Source organism: Trachinotus anak, unplaced genomic scaffold, assembly GCF_046630095.1.
Source record: "Trachinotus anak isolate AG129_WGS33_773 ecotype Australia unplaced genomic scaffold, CSIRO_AGI_Tana_v1 ptg000001l, whole genome shotgun sequence".
Lineage (NCBI taxonomy): Eukaryota > Metazoa > Chordata > Actinopteri > Carangiformes > Carangidae > Trachinotus > Trachinotus anak.
The window spans coordinates 13,938,960-13,966,785 of NW_027273852.1; the positions used below are offsets into that span (position 1 = coordinate 13,938,960).

At 39.3% G+C, this 27,826-nt stretch overlaps 1 protein-coding gene and 2 long non-coding RNA genes across 13 annotated transcripts in view; 1 reads left to right on the forward strand and 2 right to left on the reverse strand.

Moving 5' to 3' along the window:
• Positions 1–22: 22 nt before the first annotated feature.
• On the reverse strand, positions 23–8,693 carry LOC139622057 (uncharacterized). The gene is made up of 3 exons (XR_011691143.1): positions 7,507–8,693; positions 7,286–7,413; positions 23–375 (listed from the first exon to the last, which is right to left on the reverse strand). It is a non-coding gene; the product is annotated as an uncharacterized lncRNA (long non-coding RNA).
• A 280-nt stretch (positions 8,694–8,973) lies between these two features.
• LOC139622055 (uncharacterized) lies at positions 8,974–27,304 on the forward strand. Its single transcript, XR_011691142.1, has 3 exons — positions 8,974–9,101; positions 10,096–10,202; positions 27,063–27,304. It is a non-coding gene; the product is annotated as an uncharacterized lncRNA (long non-coding RNA).
• Positions 22,574–27,826, reverse strand: part of LOC139621994 (LIM domain only protein 7-like) — a 49,722-nt gene continuing 44,469 nt past the window's right edge. For 6 of the 11 annotated variants that reach the window (XM_071479043.1, XM_071479020.1, XM_071479033.1 and 3 more), the window contains 7 exons: positions 26,683–26,738; positions 26,400–26,558; positions 25,763–25,928; positions 25,173–25,499; positions 23,989–24,097; positions 23,398–23,500; positions 22,574–23,316 (listed from right to left, as the gene is read on the reverse strand). In XM_071479043.1, the coding sequence (XP_071335144.1) occupies positions 23,294–23,316; positions 23,398–23,500; positions 23,989–24,097; positions 25,173–25,499; positions 25,763–25,928; positions 26,400–26,558; positions 26,683–26,738 (943 nt within the window). In that variant the 3' untranslated portion in view covers positions 22,574–23,293. The remainder of the gene's footprint in view (positions 23,317–23,397; positions 23,501–23,988; positions 24,098–25,172; positions 25,500–25,762; positions 25,929–26,399; positions 26,559–26,682; positions 26,739–27,826) is intronic. The other 5 variants (XM_071479066.1, XM_071479075.1, XM_071479057.1 and 2 more) reach the window with 4 other exon arrangements.

Consider the following 27,826-nt stretch of genomic DNA (forward strand, 5'->3'; position numbering starts at 1 on the left):
TCCAAGTTTCAGGCCAGTAACTGCTGTGTAGCTCACCCACAAAGAACAGCCTACATCCTGCACATTCACACCTAGATACAGAAAGAAGGCACCAAGGGAAAATGCTCCTCCTCAGATTACTGAAGGAATAAATGCCAACACTGAGGATGAGACCCATAGTGTTTGTTAAATGAGACCTTGGAATGAATGCGAGTTTTCTTGCTATGGGATGAGAATAATAGATGTAGGAATAAGAGTGCATGATAATAATAGTAATACCAGTAATGCTACACTAGTGATAGTAATGATGATTTATTTGGTCCAGAGGGACACTTCAGCCAAGGAGGACCAAGAGATAGCAGCTCAACCCGCTGTGGCCACACTGTGTGCATCTGCCTGCATTAAGAAAAAAAAGACCTAAATTACAATTACAAGACAATCCCAAAGATATTAGTCCCAATGAGCTACTGCTGATATTGTTATAAGACTACGCACATCTCACATATGGCAAATGATGTCGCTGACAGTGCACTGCATAGAAAATCGATTTTCATGAGTTTCTAATGGTCATTGCACTCTTATTTTGGACTCCTTTTATTTTAGACTTCTGCTAGACAATTGCAAATGCCACCATTTGTGATCAGCAGCCTCCAGACTAATGCAATGTGTCCTGATCACCTGAGCAGAGACGCTGCTCTATCCGTCCACGTGGCCATTAAACCTCCCACCTTTCATGCCAGCTGAGTTCTTTTGAAAATTACAGTCATCAAATAGAAAATGCTCTTCCCACAGCTGCTGTGCACTTCTATAAAAGCTGCCTATATTACGGGCCACTCTCTCACATGAAGGCCCTTTCTTTTGAGTGTTTGCTGCATTAATGCTGGTTATTGCAAATCAGATGTCCTTCATAAAGCAAGGCATTTGTTCCCTGCTTGATGCTCTGCATGGTTTTAATTTCTGTGTGGTTGCACCTGATTGCAGATACCCTTTATGTCTTTATTTTCTATTTGATCCCTGTGCCAAATATTGGTGACCTTTTTTTTCTGCAAAATCTTTTTTGAACTTCTGGGCTTTTTCTGGATTTCACAGCCTTCATCAGCAAATGAAGCTGAAAGCTTTGCAAAAAGCTAGTAAGTAGACCTTGAGTTCTTGTAAAACTACTGTTGCCAAAGTAAAGAATGAACTTTCATGCTCAAAGATTTGAACTATTTTTGTCTGTGCATGTTTAGTTTCCAAACATTTTTCATGGGAACACATCCCATGTAGTTTCCTCTCTTTGTTTTGAGAACAATAAACTGCTCATATTTTGTATTTTGCATATAATGTAATATAGTTAAATGGCAGAAGTGTTTCTCTTTTCTCACTGAATCTGGGAGGTTGTTATGAGTTGTCTGAGTCACCCCAAAAGACCAGCATCAGACCACAATGACAGGGTTGTGCCTGCACGAATGTGGTTTGTGGTATTCACATGAATTCTGGTTTTTGAAGTCATTGCTCTCATTCCAGCTTTTCCACATCTGGCTTAGTTTTGGGAAAAAAAAGCTTTTCTCTGTATGGGAGACAGAATTACAGAGTGCAGTAGCATGAATAATAACTCTAAAGGCCAGTAACAAGTCAGATGCTTATGTCTGAGTTTAGAAATAGCATTGATTAATGTACTGGCGCATTACTTTGGACAGAAGTGTAAAGCAGAATCAAGTGGAGATATGCGAATAGCTACTGTGCTTTGCAGCAACAGCTCTATATGTACTGCTGCAGTACAATACATGGTAATGCTGCACTACCAGGGAAAAGGCAATTAATTCTTAACAACTCGTTTTTCAAAGCGGAGAGTCTAGCCTCTCACAGCTTCTCTCAAATGCATTTTCAGCAATAGCTTGGGTCCAATTAAAGGATAACTGTACTTGTGTGATATACAGCAGGAAAAACTTAAATTATAGGCTTGTACATGAAACACAGCAACTTGTGTTTTCTTTATAGACTCCTCTTTAGCTGTTAGACGATTTTCTAAAGCAAGGACTCCAAGTGCCTTCCAGTTTAAGTGATGTGAACGTAACACATGCACCTTCATGCTATATTTTTATGCTAAACATTTTGCCCAAGAGTTGTTTTGAAAATGAAATGGTATGAAAATGAAACCACAGCCAGCTCTGCATGTAACTACACAGAATCCTGACTGGTTTGAGCCATTTAAAGGAACAGTTTGACATTTTGGCACTTCTGATCGTGATGCCGAGGGTTCAGCGAGAGGATCAAGGTCTTGCGTCTCTGCAGTAAATGTGGTGGTTGAGTCAGCGGGTGGTTAGCATAGCTTAGCATAACGACTGTAAACAAACTATTACAGCTTTAACTTCTTGGCTGCCTGAAAACTACTCCTGAACAAGAGATAGTTTGACACATGACCCCCTGTAAAACAGTAAATAGTTGTTTTCCGTGCTTTTGGTACAGATTTAATAAACAAGTTCAAGATGTAATATTTCAATTACTGCGCTTTAGAGTTGTCGATAGGTGGATTTGTGTCCAGGATAGCTGCTTCCCTCTCAAACTATTCCTTTAAACCAAGTTCATTGGAATCAATTAGTCTAGCTCAGACTCTTCTGCAATATAAGGCAAAGGCTTTTTGAGTGAATTGGATTAAAGAATATACTGTTTATATGGACATTAGGAGATGATTTTATGCAGTAAACATCTTCTGGAAAATACAAAAAGTATACATGGAAAGGGTTACCCACTCCTGTAATGTGGGCAGCTAAAATTCTCAAATGATTCCTTTGGCACTGATAACAAATATTTGTAGTCCTCCAAAAGCACAACCGACTTTCAAAAGCTGGTTTGAATTTCATGGAAAGGAAACACTCTCAAGCATATCATTACTGTGTTATTAAGAACAACCATTTTTTTTCTGTTTTTGTTTGAGTTTGCACATTTCTGTTAGGCAGAAGGCTGAGGACATACTTTTCCACAAAAGCCAACATATGAAAACAGATTATTTGCAGTCTACAATGAATACGGTCCAACAATAATTTTGTGGAAAATACTCCAAGGACATCATTTGTATTTGCACAAATAAGATCTACTCTTTAAGGAAGAATGTCAAATACTTCCTCAAACACAAACTGCACTTGCACATATGATTTGAACACAAATGTGACCCTGTCGCTAGCTATATAGGAGAGTATGTGGGGATATACATGTAGTTCTATTTACTCCATCTTCCTGGGAATTTCCACCACTGTTTTATGGGTGGACTTCTGTCATCACTGACCTCTCTACTAAAAATACACAAACCACAGAGCCACAAGAAAATTGTCATTTATAGAAAACATTACATTGTTAGACTACACTTAAACCCAGTATTCAATTTAAAATCCCATTGTTGCAATGGGATGTTTTCTTTGTAAAGCCTCACATTTCTGCACAGACTTTTGTGCTCTTTCTCTTTTGTTTTGTTATGTGCCCGGTTTTCCTTATACTTATAAATAAGCACATAAAAATATAAAATATTCAGTAGAAGGGTGCAGGGCTAGAGCAATTAGGGACATCTTATCAAGTTTTTTTTCCTTAACTTCCTCTAATATTGTCTAGGATTTGTATTAGATAAAAATATAAAACAAAAAGGCACAGGTATTGTGTGTAACTGCAAACTATAATAAGTAGAGGAGATGAGGAAACATTAAGAGGATCTATACTGTACGACGCAAGGCTACATATTACAAACACCCTCAGAAGCAGATACAACCACCAAGACAGCTGTGGTGTTTAGATAAAAAGGAATAAATGTCTGTATCTGTCATATCAGATTCCAAGCAAGAACAGGTGGAAAAAAAACATTCAGTACACAGAATTTCACAGGTGATTTCATCCAGCTTGCTTTGAGCTTTGCTGCATTGCTCATCTGTACACTGGCTGTCTGACAATCCTCAATTTTTAGCAGGAGAATAAACACTGGAGGAGTTGATGGAAGCCCCTACAGATATTGCGTAACCCAGGCTAAATCAATACCAGCCGACAGGGAGACAAAATGATCCACAAATGCTTCTTTTGGGTGGTTTTTCCCTTTAATTTTGGCACATACGTCTAGTTCTCTCTAAGGGGTTACATCAGGCCAACAGATTTACAGACAGGTAGGAGATATCCATCAATGCCTGCAATAAAAGAGGGAAATGTTGTCAGCAATACCGAACTAAAGCATGAGCTGTACAGGAAGTCTGTGGTTTAATATGTGCGATCATAGCAATGACTGCTCCCATGTTTAGGTACAAGAACAATGCAGCGATGATGCAGCGTGCAGAGGCATAGAAATACTAGCTTTGCAGAAGCCATGCATCCAACATCTGCTTGACTCTTTTCTGACAGATGTCCGCCTCCTCTGCAAGACTTGTTTACAGGTTACAGCTTGATTAGATAACTAGGTCAAATAATCTTCCTTCACCACAGACAGCTTTCAATTTTCAGATATACAAGGACGCATAAGAGTCATCTTTTGTTCAGGATATTAACACATATGACACGTCTTATATTGGTTACCAAGGATACGGATGAAGATGTAAAAAAATTATAATCTGCGCTTAAAATTTACTCGAAGTCACAATGCAAACATGTCAACTCATCAGTGTTGTGGTTTTAGGTGAAGATGCAGAGAGATGAGAGATCCGAATCAAATGTTTTGCTACTGGAGCTCGAGGCAAAGCTTAGACTGCATGTTCTGGCAAGCACCAGTGGAGTTATTTTGATGCTAGAAAAGCTTCACACCAGAGAACAACTTTTTAAAATATATTTGGATGGCATGTTACACGTAATGGCTGCCACAATCCTGCATGTGTGCCTTTTCAGTTTCAACATTTTATAATCTCTTCTGAAAAGCAATTCTTCAAGCTGATTGGTTAAGGTATTAAGAGATAAATGATTTGCTGACAAAAAGAAAAAAATAGGATAACACCAGCCTTCTCCCTTAAGAATGGACAGTGTTGTTTATTTCTATTATTTCTATTTCTATTATTTCTACTGTAATTATATCAAGAATTTGATGCCCAATTTCCTTCATATTTATATATTTGTTTGACTTTTTTACATCCCCAGATTTGTTCTGTTTGTTGCCTCATTTGGTCTAAAATGATTTTCTGTTACTGTAGATGTTGTCTGCATGTTCATATACAAATGAATGAAAAAAGGCAGGAAAATGCCTTTAAATCATCTTAATCAGGGAGCCTGGGCACCTTCGGTCTTAGCCTTTTTTTTTAACTTCTTTTATTCCCATTTTATAGGCTAATTATATTGAATGAGAAATCATTATATTCGGAATATAATTAAACAAAATCCTACCTTTTAAACTGTAAGAAATACTTCAAGACTTCAGGGGGTGTCCTGAGTCACCTGGCAGACGACGAGGTGCTTTTTATACTTTTCAAAAGCACTGACCCGACTCTCAAAGAGAAACTTTTAATTGTGTGTCAGTCTTGGCCCTTGCACTCTGCAGTCAAATACCACTTGTGTATTGACTCTGATAGTTCATTTTCTCCTGTTTACAAAAAGTCTCTCACTTGGATCCCCCACAGAGCATCAGAAAACCTGCTTGGCTCTGCCAGACAGTCATATGGCTGATGGAGAAACCACTGAACTACCTGACTATGACAAAGTGCTGTTATAACACTGATCACTACATTTAAAGCCCTTCTGAAGTCATCACTAATATACAATTGCGTTTTGCCAGCAGCTAGAAAAGCAGTGTCATAACTTTAATCTCTGCTCATTATAATGTTAAGTGGGAGCAGAAAGGAAATTTCATATGAGACTGTGGTAAAACACCTTGGTGGAAATGTGCAGCAAGTTTAGAGGGTTGAGTGTGATAAGGCGACGTCTCCTTCATCATTTCACCTCCATCAAATTCAAGTGGTGGATTAGATGAGATGAAGGGAGGTGAATGATTTAAGAGCACTGGGAAAACATTGGCAGTTTGGCTCTCACTCTTTATTTGAGGCGCTGCTGTGCCCAGAACCATGATAAATTCTTGTATCTATTAATGTGCTTGTTGACTGTATCTTGTAAAGTATTTTTCATCTTATTTTATTTTATTTTATTTTTGGCCCGGTGCATTCATTCTCTTGCGTCCAGGTTTAATGAGCTTTAAATGACCCATAAAGATGTTGCCAAGCTGTAAATAATTGTTTCTCACTGACGCACACAGATCATATTGTGGCTGATGATGACAGTGCGACAGGTGGTCTGTGGAGTTCCACTCAGTATTTTCCTTTTTTACCGCACTGATCACACTGAGACAGGTGACATTTAAATGACACCACAGTCATTCAGGGAGATTTTTTCTGGAAATGTAAAGGTCACATGATGCCAGGATGGCACAAAATACCAACTATATTCCACCTGCTTGTTACCTAACTGGGTGTTTTGGAAATATGGTTGAATCTGAGTTTAAATTATCCTGCTAATTACAATTGGACTTAAACTTGTAAATATTAATTTTGTTTTCTTTTCATGCTCTGTCACATATACTAATATGTACTGTAGATCATTCACTAGACCAGTGGTTCAACCTGTGGGTCAGGAGATCTTAGTCGCAACATAAATCTAAGTGGTCCCAAGAAGACTGACATGACAGAGAGTAACAGCAACAAAACATTTTAATGCTATATATAGTAGCCAGCTAAAATGCTTTGGCTACTGTTACAGGAGTTTAGTGTCACTTTATAAGTACATAGTATGTGAGCTGCAGCTAGGTATCTAACAAGCTAGTACTCAATGTCTTCAGCTATCAGTGTTTTTGGTAAGCTCTAGTTAGCCACACAACCCACTCAATTACTCTCTCTGTCCTCCCATCTGACTATCATATCAACACAAGAAAAACTGGACACACCGTGTGGGAAAATAGGGAAGAGATAAATGATTAAATGTTTGCCAAGATCCCAAAAAATAGGAGTAAATTTTGACTGATTTTTTCAAATGATTGGAAGTTAGATTGGAAAATAGTTTCTTTTTATGCTACACTTTCAGTATTTAACTCTATTATTTGCTGAAGTACTTTGTTATTGTTGTCTTATCTGATAACCTTTTATTGCCTTTTGTCAGTTTCAGGGCTCCATCATATGCAGCCTGTGACAATGGGCTGTAAGTAGACATGTACAGCTTCATTTTAAAAGGTCACAAACCAGAAAGGTTTGGAACCACTGTGCTAGACCAGCTCGTCTCTCTGTGCTGCTTTCTTTTACCTCTGTTGGGAATGAGTTGTGTCTGTCAGCTGCCTCTGTTTCCAAATCTTATATATTGCCTCTTGACTTTGTTGTTCTCTACTCACCCAAGTGGGACTTGAAGGGTGTGATTTCACTCTCTGATCAAAAGCACCAGTCAAACGGACGGACACGTAGGTCCTCTGACTGCTGGGAACCACCCTGACAGCTCTGGGAGAAGAGCATCATCATGGTCCTGTGGAAGAGATACAGACAGCGCTCATGTGGATTCAGTAGCAATCAGTGTGCATCATTAGCATGCATGTTATTACAGGAAACATTCACTTACTGTACATTTTATACTCCATGGCAGACATAGATGTGGCCAGTTGGCGATATCTGTTCAACTAGGAAGCACTTTGATCTCGCTGCTGTGTGAGACAGCATTCATAAAGAGAATTTTTAAGCACTGACACCCTGTGGCTGCATATATAAGAATCACTTTACCCAAAATCACAAAAAGTTATTTTCAGCCTCTTTCTAAATATAGCCGCCTATGCAGATACTTTTGGTTTACTCCATTTCTTTCGGGTTGTTACACTAAGGAAATAGTCCCAATCATAACTCGAGGTTTGTAAATTATTTAAGGTAGAGACATTCAAAGCAGCAATAGTGGCGCACAGCTCATGGAGGCAATTACAGTACCTTAGAGCCCGACTGGTGCGGTTTGCATCAAAATAATACAGTTTCTCGGAGTCATAACTCAGTCAAATCTGAACACACAGAGATCGTACACACATAAATAGATTTAGACTGACGTACATATGCCGAGGATATCGTTATCTCCAATGACCGTTGCAACAAACCTCCATAAATCTGCTTACAAATCATTGAAAAAAGACGATTTGTATAACTCCAGAAATTTGCCTGAGAATCACCACGTCTCAAGTTTTCTTCAATGCCGAGGTAATAATGTGACAGTTGTCTCTTCATGCTTGGACACAATTCAAACAGGAACTGCTAACAGCTACTTCGGCATACTTTTAATGTAAACAAATAATCAAACAAACAAAAAACAAAACGGGTTCCAAGTTGTAGCCCGCCGTGTAACTTCATGAATCCATACACTACCTGTTTACATCCCCCAGAGCATTATGGGAACTGTAGGAATGTGTGAATTTCATTAACCTCTGAATCATGTTTCAGTTTTTTAAGACAATTTATCTCCACCGTCAAGATGGACAGAAAATATTAGTGTATCTTTCGATTAACAAATTGAAAATAATGACACACTGCTAACGTTTTAATCAGCACATGAAACCACGGTAGAACAGCTAGTTAATGCTTAAAATAATCTTAGCAACCTGTTTGGCCAAATTTCACTTTAGGTAGCTAGCTAACACTAAGGCTAACTTTTAATGTTATGAGTAACAATCTGCAGTGCCTGTGTATTTTATGTATTTATTTATTTATTTTGCCTTCTGGACAGATCCAGGCTGGTGGCGGTTTCCTCCTGCTTCCATTATGTATGATGGCTGTAATTTCATATTCATGCATGGATCTTCTCATCTAACTCTAAAGAAACCAAAAAGTAGGTAGGCACATTTTCAAAAATGCCATACCATTTTTATAAGATATATCAGGGAAAAAAGTTTAAAAAAAAAAAACTGAATCATAAAAAAAAAGTGTATATTTTCATGTGTGAGCCTCTGTGAGTTTAACCGTCATGGCATTCTCTTGTGGTGTCCCCTGATTGTCAGTAACATACACATTGTGCTGCATTCATGCCATTGAATTTTTGTCTGTGTTTGTATCCAGGGGTGGTGTGTTTTGCCAGTTAAACCTGCTTTGATGCTGAGCACTCTCTGGTCAACCTCCTTTGTTGTTGTTTGTCTGGCGCTGCAATGTGTATGAGCCTCCTGGAGGAATAGCTGTCCTTATGAGGTATTGTTTGAGCCCTGCCACTGTTCAAATACTGACAACAGCTAAACTAGAGGAGACAGTTGGTGATTCAACCTAAATCCACTTCTAAAGGACTGACCCATGTGCTGTGTAGTTCAACCCTTACAATTAATGCATACTTGAATTGGTGTGGAAGTCAATTGAATTTACAGAGACCTAATGACCGGCCTCTGTTTCCTAGTACAATTCTCTCAGTGTGAGTGTTGTGGGCATTTATAGTGTTTCATTTCCTTTTTTGTGTGTGTCTTTCCAAATGACCACATTCAGGTCACATTACTTCCCTAAAATATTACTATTGGCATTGGAGCAAAGATTACCCTCAGCCATGTTATGTCAGCATTGCTACTCTAATTTTAAAGTCAGTCTAGTTGTGCTGCACATCCCTTTTTGTCTTTTTTAAGTTATGTTATGGAGCCATTTTATTATGGAAGTGAAAAATTGCTTTTCTTCTATTTGAACATGTCTCCCAGGATATCTTCTGGTAGTTACAAGGAATCATTACAGCTAGAGAAAGTCTTGATCCCTCATACATTCAGCCTTGAAATATTGATTACGGCAAGGTGATAAGTCACAGACTGTGAAATGCAGAGGTGGGTTAAGATTCATTACAGTTAGTCATCCAGGACCAAATTCTGCTGCAGCAACATGTTTATCAGCAATATACAGTGATGTCATGTGTTCTGCAGTCAACCTTTTGCGATGGACCATAATTGGTTATTTATACTAATTTAAATTACAGGTACTATAATAAAAATTGACTAATGCTTGGCTGTCAGCTTGGCTCCTTCTCCTGTAATGCCATTAGGGAACACGAACAATTATATAATGAAGAAATTATGTAATGGCATAATGGTAATGCCAGCAAATGAGCAAAGTAACTGACACTGTCATCAGTGCACAAGAGCAGATATGGTACAATTTCGCAATATATACATTTTATCCATGTATTTTGTTCCCTCTTTTTCATTCTTACCAGACAGTGCCCTCATGCCTCAGCTGCGCAATCATCTCCAAGTGTAGAGAGAGCAGGGCAGCAGAGTTTCCCCACCATCCTCCCACCAACCCACACGTTACAGGACTGAGGTAAGGAACCAACCTCACCCAGGGTGGATCCTCTGCTTCATCCTGCTCACTTAGCCAGCTAATCTCCCCCTACCTGAGCAGCCATTGACACAATGTAAGACAATCTGTAGACAGGATAAGACCAGATGGGATGGCATATTAGTGCTATTGATTACTTATTAGATTGGGAAGGGTTTGTCAGGAAGACCAAGGGTGGTGTTTTCGAGGAAATGCAGCCTACAGCCTAGCTGTGCTCCAGCTGGTGAATCAGCAGATAGCTGCTTTGGCATGACCTACAGTTAAAAGAAAAAAAATCTCATTTCCCCTCTCATTTCAGAGTTAAATCTATCTCATAGTAGATGTCAACAGCTGCCACTCCTCAGTCAGGAAATCAGGCTGGCTGGGAGAGATTACTAAAGGGCAGGGGGGGATTAATGAGCATAAAAAAGAAAGATGTGAGATGAAACAACATGTGAAAACACAACAACACAATACCAGCTGATCCACCTTTAGTGTTCCCTGCTTTGCTACAAAACATTCACTAATGGAGAAAATGTAGATACATGTACACGGCTTAGTAGTTGTTATAAATCTAACACAGTGGTTCTCAGACCTTCACATCAAGGACCCCTAAACTGACAAATTAGACCCCCATCTCATAAGATTTTTGCTTTTAAATGTTTTACTACAGAAAGTGTAGTAGTCATACATTCTGTCATTGTGTTACTTATGGATGGAACTATAGTGAAAATAAATTATTCCCTTTTTTGCTGGGGACCCCCAGGGCCCTCCTCAAGGACCCCAGAGGATCCCAGCACCCCAAACATACACTAAACTGTAATGTCTTAAGGAGCTATTTCTAAGTTTTGCTATTGCTACACAGCCAATGTTAGCATTAACAGCTATTTACTTACTAGTCTAAATGTTACCAATTCAGCACCAAAATTCATTATTTTACTTTTCAAGAGCTGTCTCTAGTGGTGGAAAGCAACCCCCTTGTTTGGCTTCTATTTCTTTCACTACTTTTCTTCTTCTGAAGTTAGCATGCTAACCAGCTCGCCCCAGTGTGGTCGAACTGTCAGATCACTGGGGAAGGGCATCAGAGGGCATCCACTAACCTCTTTTCTTGTTAACACAGCAATGGCTAAAGCTCTTGCCAAGAGTGGTAAGTAAACAGCTGTTCATGCTGGCAAAACTTATGAATAGCTCCTTTAAGTGCACTTATTGCTGAACGTTAAATGAGATGATTGATACTACTCTCATGCCTGTACAATCAATGTAAGCCTCCAGCTACCAGCCAGTTAGCTTAGCTTAGCATAAACACTGAGAAAAAAATGGGACTGGCTCTGTCTGGCTGTGTGCAGTAACTTCCTGTTTTCACTAGTTGTCTGACAACTCACAGTGGCAAGACTCCACGAAGGCCCCTGTAAAAAAACAAACATTTTTACCATCAGTTTTTGCATGAATAAGTAACTCATGGCAGGAGGGCATATTTCCAAAAACACTGAACAATGCCTTTAAAAGGACTCAAAAGTTGCTAAAGCAGAAAAATACTTGCGCTCTGTAAATAAGAATTTTGTTTTAAGTCTTTATGTGTTTTGAATTAAAGAGAGGGATAACTTAAGGTATTTCCAACACTATTGAGATTTGGAAGCTTGAAATAGCCACTGTGATTCATGTGAAGCCACAAAGAGCCAAAGCCCTTGGAAATCAATCAGTGGTTTTGAGAAACATGCTCAGACTAACGTCCTCAAGTGGCTTCCATAATAATAAGAAGCAAGTGTTTATCATAAACCGCCTAGCATAGTGGTGTTGTTGATTAGGAAAAGGGATTATACTCCAAAATAATTTGAACAGAGGCAAAGGAATGTCACATTATAGAAACTAATATGAGAAGAAGAAAATTAAGTTGTAGCTGGAAGATGTTTTGGTTTTGGTGATTGTGAGACAGCTGAGGTTGTGAATACTAAGGGGGGGGGGGGGGGGGGGGGGCATTGAAACATTGCATCTATGGTAACCATGGCAACAGCAAGAAGGCTTTAAGGACCATAAAGATTTATTGCAGTGGAAATGGAGTGGAGTGGAGTTTTGAAGCCCCATAGATATGCTCAGTGTCACAGAAAATGACATGTTAAAATTACATTTCATAATGAAGAGCGTGTCAAGTTAGAGGCAAATTATGTACATCGCAATAGTTAAATTCAATGCAGAAGGTGAAAATGGGAATCACATCTATTCAATACATTAGTCATCATATTTTTGTATAGCTTTTGCATTTGAATCACAACTTATGTGTACAATACATGAGTGAAATTGTAGATGAATGTCTTAAGAATGAAAATGCAATCAGGTAGAGGAAACTTCTTTTCGATCCACTTCCATTTCCCTGACACAAAAACACAAGTTTCTCTAATTTATAAATAAATATATTCACATTTCTAACAGAGCCTCTACTGGTGAATCAGCTTATTAAATCAACAAAAAGGTTAATGAAACAAATATTTAAACGAGTAAACTCTCACCTTCAAACTTTCCATTCATATAGATAGAGATCGTAAGCACAGGACATGATTTGCACAACTCTGCCATCTTTTCTAAATATAGCAAGTGGAAGAAATGAAATTTATACCTGAGCAGCAGACCTCTAAAGGATCTAAAGGCTTTAAAACCCCGACAGTGACATTTCCATTGGTTTATTTTTTTTTCCCTGAAAATGTTTTTCCTACACAGCTTCAGTATAGGCACATGAAGGGTGTGTGACACAGGAATGATCCACTCTGCTCAAACAGCTTCGTATCTCCTCCTCCTGAGGACATAAAGTATTAGCTCAGGAGTGCATGAAATTGAGTTTAGAGACAAACGGACGTAAGCAATGTTTTCATGATGACCTAGAGCAAACACCCAGGCCATTAGTAAGTTAACAAACCAAACACTCTAATAAGCTTAGCTTTTCTCTTTGCCTTGTGTACAAATCTGGAGCACTTACAAGGTTTAATGATGAACAGAGGTAATGGCTGGATGTGCAAACAGACAATAAAGAGAGGAGGAGGAAAAAACCAGGGGCAACTGGTGGTCTGAGTATATCACTTTGTTTTCCAACCGTGGAATTTGTGGTCAAATCTATCTACAGGAAAGTACACTAAGGGAACCTAGTTTAGTTAAGACAGCGTTAATTCAGATTATAGTGGAATATGAATATACAGACAAACTCTAATTGGGAGAAGAATAAGACAGGGCATGGTGATTAATAAAATACAGGGTGCACAGGATTTGCTTTTGTCTCTGAGGTGGAAAGTCTTTTATTCAGCTTTGTGTACGCTTGAGCAATGGCAAAGCTTTTGTGTTTCTACTGAATTAACAAGGATGTGAAAAGGAAAATTATTGACATTTCATTTCCTTCTCCATGGAGAGCCTTCATAATGTGAATATGAATTATGAGCATTCATCCAAAACAAACAAATTGTCAAATAGCGATTTAGGAGCAACGGCTCTAGAGGAATCCCTAAGGGCGCCCTGTTCCAGCTCCAGCTTCATTCCCCCCAGGCCTGCAGTCAAGTATGAAGAAGATAGCAGCTGGCGTATCTATGTCCCATGCGCCTGGGACTTCAGGGCAAAAGACCTAGAAAGTTGAACTCACCCATTTGCAGCCTTAAAGTCCAAATTAAATTACTTGAAGTCTGACAGAATAGAGAAGGAAGAATAAGTCCTTTCAAATGAAACAAGTGTTAAGGCTTACGTCAACCCCCATGGGTGAACAGCAGGCTGCTGATATCACCCCTTTTTACAATCCTTTTCTCCACAATAACTGCAGCTGAGGTCAATTATTCGATTTGTCAGAGGCTGTCAGGACTGTTTCATCCCCAAAGTTCACATTGATGTCCATTTTCATTCTTTGTATGTACATGGCAAAGGCACAAAACCTTCTCCAGTGCTGCCGTCAAAATTCTTAATATCAATATATTGACAATAGCTGAGCTCCTCTGTTGTAGCAGGAACAAAACAAGAAGCTTACAGTGCAGGAAATGATGGCTTCTGGAAAGCTATTCACCATACAGTAATTACAGCTCTGTAAGGGAGATAATGATGTTGAATGGACCACAAACAAAAGACTGGACTGACAGCTTCACGTTCTAGTGGTGCTTTTCAGATAAAATATTGCCCGCTTGCTGCAGTGGCAACAGTTAACTCCCATTACGACTGGCGTGCTGCCTTTTCAGGGATCTATTCACTCCACAGTCTCATGTTTCTTTGTGGAGACACAAAGTCAGTGTATTGAGACATAGAAAGGTACATTCAGCCAGTCAGGAAATTGAATTTGTTTGAATTGCTGCTGCAGAATTAAGAATCTTTTTCTTTTTAGTTTCGCTGACATTTTACTAATTTCACTTTTTGTTCATTTTCATTTTTTTCATTTAATTTTCATCATATGATGGCAAAAGGGATCATGGTCAAAATTCTGAGTTAAATTGCTTTTCCTCCCTCTTGAGCTTTTACCATTAAGAATAACTCTTGTAACACCTAAATGTGTTGAGGCCAAGTCCAAGAGGACACTATAGATACACAAAAAGCTATTTACAAGAATTTTGTTTTCATGTTTCCTGTTTTGGTGGTTGGATCTTCCCACAAGACAAACAGCCAAAAAAAGCAACAATTGTTTGTCTGACCTCTCTTGCCCCAGAGGAGCAGCAACATATATACATCATGCCAAAAGGTAAAAACGACCAATCATGGGTCAAAACGTAAACTTTAAGAGCACCAATATGTTACAAATATCTTACATGAAAGGCAGAAGCCAGATATCAGTCAAAGCTGAATTGACATACTCTGTGTTGCACACGAGTGTAGTGGAGAATAAAAAACATTTTGGTGTCGAAAACCAAACACATGTTGTGGAATCGTTGTCAGTCAGCGAAGTCACAAAGCGACGTGTACAACTCTGATGCGCTGACAAAAGTTTGCTTAAAGCTGGTGTGTCATCAGTCTGATCTTCAAAGGCACGTTCCACAAGAACCAGAGGCTTAAATAAAAGCAAAAAAAACGTTTTTTATTCTGATATGGAACAACTTGATCATACTGATACAGTTCTGTGTTGCTTTGGTTTAAGAGCTTTTCAGGCCAGATAAAGGAAGAAATATAATCAGATCTATCTCCTGCTTCAACTCCAAATCCAAAATAAAATCCCTCTATTTAGCTTGATGTCATCCATTGTACTCCACTATCTTTCACTGACCATAGTTGCAGGATAATCTCAAGGGCAAGTCTAATTGAGCTGGTGCAAGAAACTCACAATTGAGACTTTTCTTTTTAGGTTGAGTGGGGGGCCAACTGCACTCAATATTCTTTTACAAAGACAGTTAAAAAATTGACTCACACTGGAGGTGAAGTTTGGGTTTTGCTCATGTGATCTTAAACCTGCAATTACTGATTTTTTTGGCCCCTTTGGGGGCAAGTTGTGAACACAATATTTATGTATCATCACCTTCAAGTTGATACGATGAACTCATCAGCAAACAGTTGCTTATTTACACATCCAGCAGTTACAGAGCAACATTATCATCATTTGGAGTTGTACTTCTGGTGAATTTAAGTCTAATATTTACTCTTTTTTGCTGTTTTTGGTCTCAACCAACCTGAGGCAAAATATCTGGCTCCTTACCTTCTAAATGCGCCACTATGTTCACCAGCTAGCCACTAAATGTGTTCGTTTGTAGTTTGCTTCGGAGCAGGTAATGTACACTGAATTTGTGGAGCTTTTTTTTATTTATTTTTTTAAATTATTATTATTATTATTTTTTGCTGGAAACAACTGTCTGCCACAGCCAAAAACAAAGCCATTAGCGGTAAGATGGGGAATTTTGGGGGCTCTTAGGAGTATCTGCTTACACTTCCCACTCCAAATATACAAAACAATAATTTACTACTATTTATAACATTTAAAATCACTTCAAAAATACTAAAATACAACAGTTACAAACCCCATTTTAATATGCGTGGAAACTAAAGCTGATTTTTTTTTGTGCATTTGGATATAAAAGAAAAGACATAAGTATAAATTCACCCAGGCTGGTGTTTCACAGGAAAAAAACTGACAGGACTGGAGTTTCAAAGTAAGAGCAGAGGCAGAGTTCTCACACTACATACATGGTCAGTGCAGGTGCATCCTGGACCTTTGTTCATAGTGCTGATGGTAGTCAAAAACTACACAGGTCATCTTTAAACACAGCTGTAAATGCATGAAATAATTGTGTTTTTTGCTGCTGCTGGAAACGATGTTGATGAAAATGCAGTTAGCAGGCTGTACAAGTGAAACAATGCACTGAAAGAAGCTGAAATGCCCCATAGCAGCTCAATGGCCCATTTTACACGCTAAAAAATTTTAAAAATGCATCCAGTTTAGCTTCAGCAACACACTGGGTTAATTTTATGCAGTCTTAGTAAAATTTTATTATTATTTATTATTTACTCAAACAAATTTTTTTTTTTACCTAGTCTTACACACAACACCTTACTTTAAAACTCACAAATTTTTATTTGTACAAAATAAATTGTACACATTTTAACAGCTGTAAACAAAGAGTGATATGACATTTTAAAAATAGTAGATTATAGTTACCCAGTTATTGCGTTGGTGGAGTGATAATACTCAGACTGGTGATTCTCTGTGGGTTTGTCAATATAAACATGTTAGGGAGGTTCATTTGATCCATAGTGAACATCTAAATATTGATTAGTGGAGCTATAAATGTTTGAATTATGACTAAAATGAACAAACCCAAGGAGAGTTTACATTTTCAGTTTATCTGGGGGCCCCTGGTGGCTATGAGGCCCTAAGCAGCTGCTTAGTTTGTTTATGCCTCAGGCCGGTTCTGGGTGAGCAAGAATTATAACTGTAAAGTTATGGGCCAGGGAGCTAAACAACTGGTGAAACTTGCTGTTAAGCTCTGTAAAGCTGACGGGAGATGCAGATTCAGGTGATAATTCACTGTAGGCTCATCAATACTATCGACCTCTGTTACACACTCACTTTATTTTACACATTGTCATTTGAGACATTGTAAAAATAATGATTATAGGCGCTTTAAAGAACAGGCTCTCTCTCTCTTTGGTGTTTAAACACTAGCCATGTCTGTATAAAGGGGTTTGGATCTGTTGCATTATCTGGACTGTCAAAACCTGGCAACCAAATTGTCTGTTACACTGCACTGCCATTACATAATCTGCATAACAGACTGTTCTGCCTAAAGTGGTTGGAGTTCCACAAAAAAAAAAAAAAATGCTATTTTAAGCCAAATAAAAGCAAGGATTAGAACAAAGCAGATGAATCCACAAATGAACTGTTTGGAGAACAATTAAAACATTTTTTCTAGTTATTCAGGATCTCTTAACAGGTTGCAAAAAGTGTACAGTGTATCCTTAAGTACAGAACTCTATACTATAGCAAAACACTACATAGAATCTGCTGTTATCATTTTAATGTGTTATATAATAATTTGAAACAAAGACCGTAAATGGATTTGCTCTTAGTCTGTGTTAATGGAGGTGTCTCAGCCTCAGGTTGGCTTCAGACTATTCAGAGGATTACTGAGTTGCCCATATGGCTACTCTGAGACAGAGAGAGAGAGAGAGAGGGGAACAAAGCTGGGTCCTGGCATTACTACGTCCAGTGGTGAATGAGCAGCACTCATGCACAGTCACAAACACTCTCCACAGCTCCCAAAAGCACGTAGAGTGTGACAGTGTCCTGCCAGAGATGAATTTAACAGCTCTGCTTCTCTTTTGTCAGTGCTATTCTTCTACATAAGTACATCCATGCATACACACACACACACACTCCCAAACAGCCCAATGAGGTCGTGAGGACCGGCCAAAATGTCTTCACAATGCAGAAATGTCCCCACTATCATGATTTCGTGGTCACACAAACATATAAAGACACGCACACACACACACACACACACACACACACACACACACACACACACACACACACACACACACACACACACACACACACACACACTCTCTCATTCCCACCTCACATGCCCTCGCCTTGTGAATGTGACACACTCTTTATGTTTAATCGGTCCTGGAGCTACACATTAAGATTAAAAGTAAGCTCACTATCTAACCACAGCTCAACAAATCATTCTAGAGACTATACATTTCCTTCATATCTATAATATAACTGACACACCAGAAATGTAAAAATGTTAGTAAGGCAGACTTTAGTCTCTGCCAAACGTTTGAAAGAGCATTTTGATTTATAGACCCTATTTCCCTTATTCACAGTTGCACCATATTCTTCTGGCTGCAGTGTGGCTGTCATTATTAAAAGGTTTAATTCACAAAAACTTAAGGTTTCACTCAACATCTCTCTGTCTCTCATTCATTAATTCATTCAATTTCTTTCTCTAACTTTGATAAAGGTTTGGATGATAGAAGTACAGCATGTACACAGGGACTTCAAATTTGTACATTATGATATCCAACATCTGAGATTTATTTAAAGGCCTTATACTCCATCCAGTCTGTCTTTGTAGTGCTGTGTAGTGATGTGTGCAGTGCAAACGTCAAAATGAATCTCCTGATATCAAATGAAGGGCAGATTGGAGAATGTGTCATCCTCTCTTTCAAGTTTTCCTCTGATGAAATTCTAATTAACTTCAATCCTGGGTGACAACTGAGGACAAGGGGTAGGGAACAGAGACAGGGGTAACATGGTAAAAGATGAGGTAGGACCTCTCTGTGATTAACTGCGATATGACTGTCAGATTGTGACAGACAAGCACTGAGGTTCCCATCTGTGGACTCTTTCCAATTTAACCAGAATGGCTACGGTTGCAACTCTTAGAGTAAATGTCTTCTTTACTTGGTGTGACTGAGTTGGGAAGGTGACATGCAAGTAAATATACTGCATCAGCTACTGTGATACATCTGTCTTCCTTTTGGGATGATGGCTGAATGGATGGAGCAGACTTCGAGGCACTGTGCTGCTTTGATGCCCAGTGATACAGCATCCAGGCTCCAAATAGAAAATGTGAATGGGGCGTAATATCAGGCACGTGGATAAATTTGATATTATTCCATCTCAACAAATTATTGCTCTCCTCTGTTCATCTTCCCTCGCTGTAAACACACAAAACACCAGATAGAGTGGAGGTTGCTTAACTGAGAATCAATATTCCAACTCATGGTCAGCTATAGGACTGAAGCAGGATGAATTAATATGAGGACAAGTTGGTCCCCTCTCACCCCAGGCGTAATACAGTCTCAAGCAAATCAGGGTGCTCCAGCTGTGACCATGCAGTCTTATCATTTCAGAGCCATGTAACACTTTCTACACTCCTTTTCTCTTCCCCGCCAACAAGAAAATCAACTCCAATGCATCTTGTTGCCACTGATACTTTTCCTTCAGCAGCCACTAAGTAGAGGAACGAAAATAAATCAGATTGCTCTTTAAGGTCACGAAGAGAAATCACACATGTTCCTGTCCCTGATTGTAATGCGGCTGCATGGAGTTTTCTTGCAAACAGAGGAAGACAGATTAGGAAATACTTTCTTTTGTTTCTTTTTTTCTCCATTTGGATGGATAATTCTCTCGGTTGTTGGACTGTTTCACCTGCAGAAACATTGTTGAAAATGTCCTCTTTTATCAAAAATGGTAACATTGGAGTAGAGGCAAGGGGGGCAGCCTTACTCCTGATGTTTCATGTTTAATGATCATCTTTAAAAAAATACAACCTGCTCTGAAAAAACAACACACCTGTTCTCTGGTTGAGTCTTTTTTTGAATGAACTTTGTGGTTTTGTTAGTCAGAGATTAGAGATTAGAGCTAGCATTTGTGATGAGGACAAATTAAGATCTAGGCTGATCATTTCCTCATTGAACTAAAGGTCACAGATCAATATCTCTATACAGGTTTTAAAATGTTTTCATATCTGCAGGGGAGAGGTGATTATCTGTTGTAGATCAACAATTGATATCCACCTGTGCCACCTGTGCCCACGGGCACTCCCTGTAACTGGCACACACTTTGTAACCTATTCCACATGATGAAGACTTTTATTTTATTCACTGCAGGTTCGCCCTAGCAGAAATACAACTACCACCTAGATGCACACGCATAAAACAGGACACCCTCAAAGATAATACAATTTTAAGTGGGAAACCTTTGGAGAATCTTTTGAAAGACCTTCCTTTTAAATAATGAATTCAAAAATAGATTAAACCGTGAGAATGCATAAAGCATGTGAATCATGTACAAAGTCCATACACTTCTTCACACTCTATGGTCTTGCAAGATATTGGACATTTACTATAAATGATCCTCTCATCATATTCAGCTTCACCTATTAACATTTTCAAATTATTTCCAATAGCTGTAATGAAATCAATTCAGCACTGTCATCTTTTACGCTGCAGAGGTGTAATTGGCAAATTAATCACAGCTTACATGAATATATTACAACTACTGTAAAGATTTTCATTGTCATGTGATGTCTCTATAGCTGTGTAACCACCACCCTTTCACATTTTCAATGATTTTCAATTGTCAGTGAAAGATTCTCCACTGAGAAGCAAAAACCATGCTGCTGCGAATAACCTCACAGATTCATCCTGGAGTACTGGGAATGTACAGGTTTACTTAAAGGCCATTTTCTTTAATCCCTCTAGTTAATTGAAGTCATGACTGAGCTTTGAGCTGTATTCATGGTGCTTGCAAGCCATGGCAACAGGTCTGGTGAGACAGTATCTGCAATTACATGACTAATTATAGCATCAGTTCAAACTGCAGGTGAATTAGTGCCTGATGGCTTCTCTGAAGTGTGAAAAGCAATCCTTCTGAGCAGCAAATGGCAGGAGGGGCGGCTTGTCTAAGATATCTTTAAACCAAGCACTGTCTACTTGCAGGTCAAAAGTGAGTTAAATATGTGGTTTATACTGAGAAATTAAAGTTAATTAAAAAGAAAGAACAGATTGTCCCCCTGTGACAGCCAAGCTACTGATAGTGCCAAAATTCAGTGTCACTTACGATTAAGTTGCAAACTAAACCACAAAATCTTATGACATATTACATAAGACATTATGTTTTTAAATTACTGTAGCTATATTCCAAAGACATCTTCTCATAAAGTATGTAATGTTAAATGACATGCTTTGTAGTGTAAGCAACAGCAGTTATCATCTAGCTGCAGCTGAGAGATCATTTCAGTCCTCCTTCATGAAAATCTTAGATCACAGTGCCTCCTTCTGGCCGGTCCAAGCTACACTTGAGCCTCAAAAAAAAAAAGAAACAAAGAATCCTCAAAAAAAAAAAAGGTCTGTGGTGTGGAAATGCAGCATGATTATTGGACTCGCTCTTGTGTGTGGATTGTAAGGTGAAAAATCATCCACATGGGCCTGCTTGGAAAGCTCCTGAAAAATGGTGAAGCTTTCCTCTCTGTGGGTGAGCATTGAAAAGAGGCAGCCAGTGAGCTGTTAGAGAGTTAGGCATGACATTGTGACAGAGGGTAGAGCAGGCAAATCTAAGCTCTTCCATCTGCGTTCTGTCTTTTTACAGACCTTATTCTCCTGAACAGACACACACACAGACACACACATACACAAGCTATTCAATTCTCCATGTCAAAGCCGTCCATAAAGGCTGGTTGTGGCCTTGGCTTTGGAGGAAAAAGATGGGATACTTATCCCGAAAGGTTTTATATTTCTCAGCCACTCGACTCTGCTCGGCGCCATTCAGGCCGTGCTTGTTTTCTAAGCATTAGGATTAAAATCTCCCTCTCCCATGACAGCGCCAAGAAAAATCTAAAAAAGGAATCTAAGAATTTGAGATGTCTGCCTCCAGGGGCTGTTTGTGCTTCACCTCAAAAATACAGAGCCCATTTATGCTGGGTCCAACTTATTTCCATATATTGCTTCAGTTGAGCTTACATCCATTTATAGGAAATGAGGACAATTTTCTTACCTCGCTGTTCAAATGCAGTTGGGAGCTGCAAACTGAACAATCATGATCGTTCCTACTCGTATGAATATGCAATATGTGTTTATGCAGATATGATTCCACGAAACAGCCAGAATTACAGAATACATTTAGAGAATAGCCTATCAATGTGTAATCAAATGTAATGCATGCGCACTGAATGAAATATGCATGACAAATTGGCTTTGGAGAATACAGCGCAGACAGGTCCTCTGAACCTTTGCACAAGAGCTCATTGAAATTCCTTTCATTACGACTGTAGCACTACAGAGAAACAGAGAACGAGAGGGACAGACAGAGAAAGATGAGTATAATGATGTCTGAAAACAGAGGCAGGAAAAACCTTGACTATCATTACAAAAATTATGCAATTTCACTATTGGGGGAAAAAAAAAATCAAAAATGCATAAGATGAGTGTTTATTTCATTTTATTTACAAATGCTGCTGTTTTTTTCTCATTGCCATTCAGTAGGATATATATTCTCCACATGGAAACCTGCTTCTGTGTACAATCCTCCATCTATCGGTGATGACTGCAGACAAGTGCTATCCAAGCATACACTTTTTTTTTTTTTAAATATATTTGTGAAAGAACTCTAATAATTACTTCTCCCTGTTACAAATGAAAAGGCACATACACTTGACAAGAATAACTTGACAAACACACAAACCACAAGATTCAGCAGAAAAGCAAGCATGAAAATGAGGAGAGGATCCTGTAGTGTTCTCTCTCAGTATCTCTAAAATCTGCCTCAGTGAAGGTCGTAAGAAAGCTCTGCCTCTGTAATCTTACAGTCAGTTTATTGCTCGACTAATTTCATGACTAAAACATTTAAAATCTCTGGTGCATGCGCAACCCTTACACTCTATACAGCTGTAATACTTAATATGATAGAAACACATTAAAGTAGATAACTTCTTTGTAAGCTTACCCTCTCAATCACACACTGTAAAAACACAAACATGATATGATTCTCATCAATGAGTCAAACAGGGATTTCTAGAGTCATGAATGGAAGCGTTTCCAAGCCTGGTGTCCCAGCTATATGCTATGGCTTCACTGTTCACTTTAATGTTCATGGGTTGTTGTCACAAGTAGTCTCTTCATCAATCTGCTGGAGTATAGCCACATCACATAGCGGTTGGCTGGCCAGCTAAAAGGAAACAAACAGCAACACTTAGGAAAAGCCAGAAACAACACGTTCTAATGCTGATCAGCTTGACCGAGCACTTACTTTTGAATCGCATGTAACAGGAGTTACAGTAGAGCTGTTTGTTTCGTATTCTGACTTCAGCTCCAGCTTGTGATCCCCCGAGGTCAGACTTGCAGTCGATACACTGAGAAGGTTTAGGAAAGGGAAGAGTTAAAGAGCTAATTGACTGGTTACAGCTACACCGAAGTGTTCAAGTCCACAGACGGAGTGATGAGGAAAGACAGACCGAAAGCCTTTGATCATATGTAAAGAAAGAGTAAAATGAAGATGATAAGAGGAATGAAAGTCAGAGGACAAAGACTAGCAGGAAGGATAACCATTCAGATGCAGGAGACCAAACTCAAGACCAAAATTCCAGGATGGGTCAACAACCAGAGTTAAGCATTGGTAAAAAGAAACAAAGTGAGGGGTTGATTAGTTTGGCATTCAGGTTTTGGCACAGAAAAAAATTGCTCAGCTGTAGAAGGATCAGGACCTTGAGATTCACCAGGATTTGTCAGGTTAGTAATAAGAAAGAAAAAAAAAAATGTCTGGAGCGATCAAGTTAGTTTTGAGGACTGGTCGAGTCGTGCTGCAGATGTGCTCCAAGGCCAGCGGGAGCCCAACTCTCACCTTAAAACAGCCCAAATGATAACAGAGCCCAAGGGACTCGATGATCATGGCCGCTCCCTTTCCCAGCGGGGTGTCACAGAACGTACAGATTTTCCTGCCACTCACTGACCTGGATTACAGAATGTACAGCTGTGATTTGAGAACTGAGCACAGATGCACGCACATGCATCAGTGTTAACACACACACACAGAAAACACGTGTTCGCACTGGTATATGGTGGGGTTACGTTCACAAATGATTTGTGCCCTTGATGTTGATGACAACAAAACATTTAAGGAAGTTTTTTCATTTTTATTCATTAGATTGTTTAGTCACCTAAAATGATTTCTTTAAAGGAGATAATTGGTAAGTTTTGCAATTGCTACATAGCCAACGTTAGCATTAACAGATGTTTACTTACCAGTCTTGTCAAGAGCTCCAGCCATTGTTGCGTTTTCAAGACAAGAGATTATAAAACATCCTCTGAGAAGCACTACTTCTGAAGTGCACACTGGACACTACTCAGAAAGTGATGGGCTAGCTGCTTAGCACCTCAGTACAAGAAAAGAGGTGATAGAAATAGAAGCAAAACAAGAGGGTTGTTTTCCACCACTGGCGACAGCTCTTAAATATATTAAAGAAATGAAGTTTGATGCTAAGCTTGCACTGTTCCTTCTAGACTGGTAACAGCTGTTAATGCAAATGTTGGCTATATAGCAATAGAAAAACTTACAAATAGCTCCTTTAAACAGTTTATTTTAATTTAACATTTTTGTGTTATCTATAAAATATAAGGTTTTTTGTTGTTGTTTTTTTTGGTTTCTTTTTTATAAATTTAGAGCAAATAGTGACAGACAAACAACAATTCTAGGATGTTGCTTCATGATGCTTGAGCACAGACACACACAAGTGTGACAATGAAATTAAACAGTGAACCAATACAAAAGGGCAGTATATATTAATACGCTCATATAACCTGTTGGATCTGGAATGGAGGGTGGATGTAAGGAGCATGTTACACAAAACAATATCAAATGCAACAGCATATTACAGTACATTAAAAGATTCCCTTTACCACCACTCCCCATTCATAGTTATGGTTTAACAACACCACCACCACTATGTTTCCACAACCCAGTACACCAGTGACAGGTTAGAGGCAGCTTGTTGGGACGGTTAAGCGAAGCAGCATTGTTGACTTTACCTGCTCCGCTGCTGAGGGGCGCCTGCCTCAGACGTGGGCTCTGGAGAGGTGGTGGGTGATGGAGAGGAGGGTGAGGGGGAAGGTGTCTGCCGTGACCAGGGGGACGGGGGGGTTCCTGCCCCGCCTCGGAGGGAGCCCATGGAGTAGGAGGAGGGCAGAGTGGAGGAACCGGGCCGCTGGGCCCCAGACCCGCCACTGTAAAAGGAAGTGCTGCCGGAGAGGGCAGAGTGAGGCCGAGTGTAGTTTTGGACATAAGAGTTGCCTCTGGGTGTCCATGATGAGCGCCAGGAGTTGTAGGAGGCATCCAAGTTGTCAAGAGACTCACCTCTGCAAAGCCAACCCACGCCACGCCCACGTTAGCTGGTTAGTAAGGACATTTAAACCGTCTGGCTACCAACTGGACCTGTGGCAGTTGTTGCTGAGAGACATTTATGGTGCAACCCATTTTGCCAAAGTCAGAGTGGTAGCCAGAGTGATAAATGTTTTCATTTCAAGTTAACAGAATTTTAGTAGGTTTAAGAAGCCAGCCACCATTGTCACAAAACAGAGATGAGATTTTTTTACTCTCATATATGCTGGGTAGAGCGTACCTGCGCATGGGTGGCATGTCGCTCTCCTTGCTGGTGGCAGTGGAGCGCTGGCGAATCCAGCTGCTGTCCGTCAGGAGCGAAGTTTTCTTCTTCATCTCATTCAGGATCTGCTGCCTCTCCAGCTCAGACTGCGACAGGGGCTGCTGACCCACTCCACCGCCTGTCACTGCGCCCAGAGAGGAGAGATAAACCAAATATTATGCTTGGTAAAATTAAAATTTTCTCAGATGTCAAAAATAGATCACAAATGGCGAAGGGCAGAGAAAATGGGAAAAAATGGGATGGAGAGAATGAGATTTTGATCATGTAGATACTACATTTTTTTCGACAGAAATCTGCTGAAGCCTATGATCAGACAATTCCTTTCAGCACAGTTACAGCGTGGAGGAAAATAGGCATTCGATCTATCGACGAGAAATCATACCGACAAGAAATCACACTGCAGTCAATCACCTATCACTGTTTCTGTTGCATATAATTTTCTGGCACCTCTGCTGTTAATCAAACAGCTGTAAAAGTTTTGATTTAGTGAAATGCCATAGCTGATTGATTAGCTGATCAAAGAGGTCAAAAGAAGAGCCGATTGACTGGCTTTCAGATTAAAACTGTGAGGCGGAGCTCCAGGGGCCGAGCCCACCTCTCTCTGGCTCTCTGTATCTCATGGCATTGAGGATGTTTCTCCTCTCCATCTCCAGCTCTGAAGCAGCCCTCTCACTTCGGGCCTGCTTGTCACGCGCACTCCTCAACTGCTCCTCCAGCAGCCAGTGAGCCATGCCTCCCGGCTGCACATACGCACCTACAGTAGGGTATGACCCACATGTATGTGCAAAAACATGCGTACATGGAGTCATTTATAAAAACAGCCAACAGGAAGAGAAACACAGACCACAGCTGACTTCAGCTCAATCAAGAAAACTGACCTTTCGTCTGAGCTTTTTCCTCCTCATCAAGCTGGGGAGATGATTTGGATTTCGCCCTGTCAGAGAGAAGAAAATACATGTAATTAAGAAATATCAGTAATCATAATTACACTGGCAAAATTGATGAACTTGTAGTTATACACATTTATACATTTATATCATTACAACTTTATAAAAGCAAGCTAAAGAATGAGGAAGGACCATGAACAAGACCAGTTTGTAATCATGTAACCTCAATAATAAAGAATTTCTAACTTGTGTTTTGAAACAGATCAGTGTGTCTTGATTCTTTTGGGAACCGAAACCCTTTCTTGTAAACAGTAACGAGTGATTTGATATGTCAAATGCCAAACTGAAAACCTATTTTAATGTTTATACAGGGGAACTGCTGATTGAAGACCAATCACAGGCGGTTCCAATCTCAGCTGGAGACCTAACCTTCCTGCTGGCGGAATTATGATTTCATGACCTTATATATAAAAAGACTTTGTTTGAATGATTTGGTTCAAGTGTGTCTAGTAAGAGTAGCTGGACACGCCAAGTATTCAAGTGCCAATTTTATTTTAGTACAGGAAAAGTGCTGGAAAAGAAGAACATGCTTACTTGCTTCAAAGACACACGATTGTAATTTTGGTGATGATTGATTTTAAATCATTCAAATTATGCACCAACTGCATTGCTATCTTGTGTTAGTATTTTTAGGTTGCGATGACACATAAGTGATACATTCCTCTTGTTTGTTAAAATCTGGCGTTGAAGTTTTGGCAGGATTATATGCTTGTCACACACTGCTTTGGCAGGTTCGGTAATCGGTACAATTCAGGCAAGAACAAATTGTGTTGCCAAGATAAATCCTGGTGCAGAGATTTATGTTAAGAATTCAGAAAAGGTGAACTTGGGGCTGAAAATGTGGAGAAGCTAATGTCAAAGCAACTTTAATAGTACAACCAGTGACACTTAACTTATCCCCATTTTAGCATTTATAAGCAGTATACAAACATTTAATAAATAGTTATAACACACTTGAATGTGGTTGTAAGCACATACAAGGATATTTTAAGTTTTTATTAATGTTATTATAATGTTATTTATCAGCATTTACTGTACTATATTGTCATACTATTTTCTGATTATACAGCAGCCT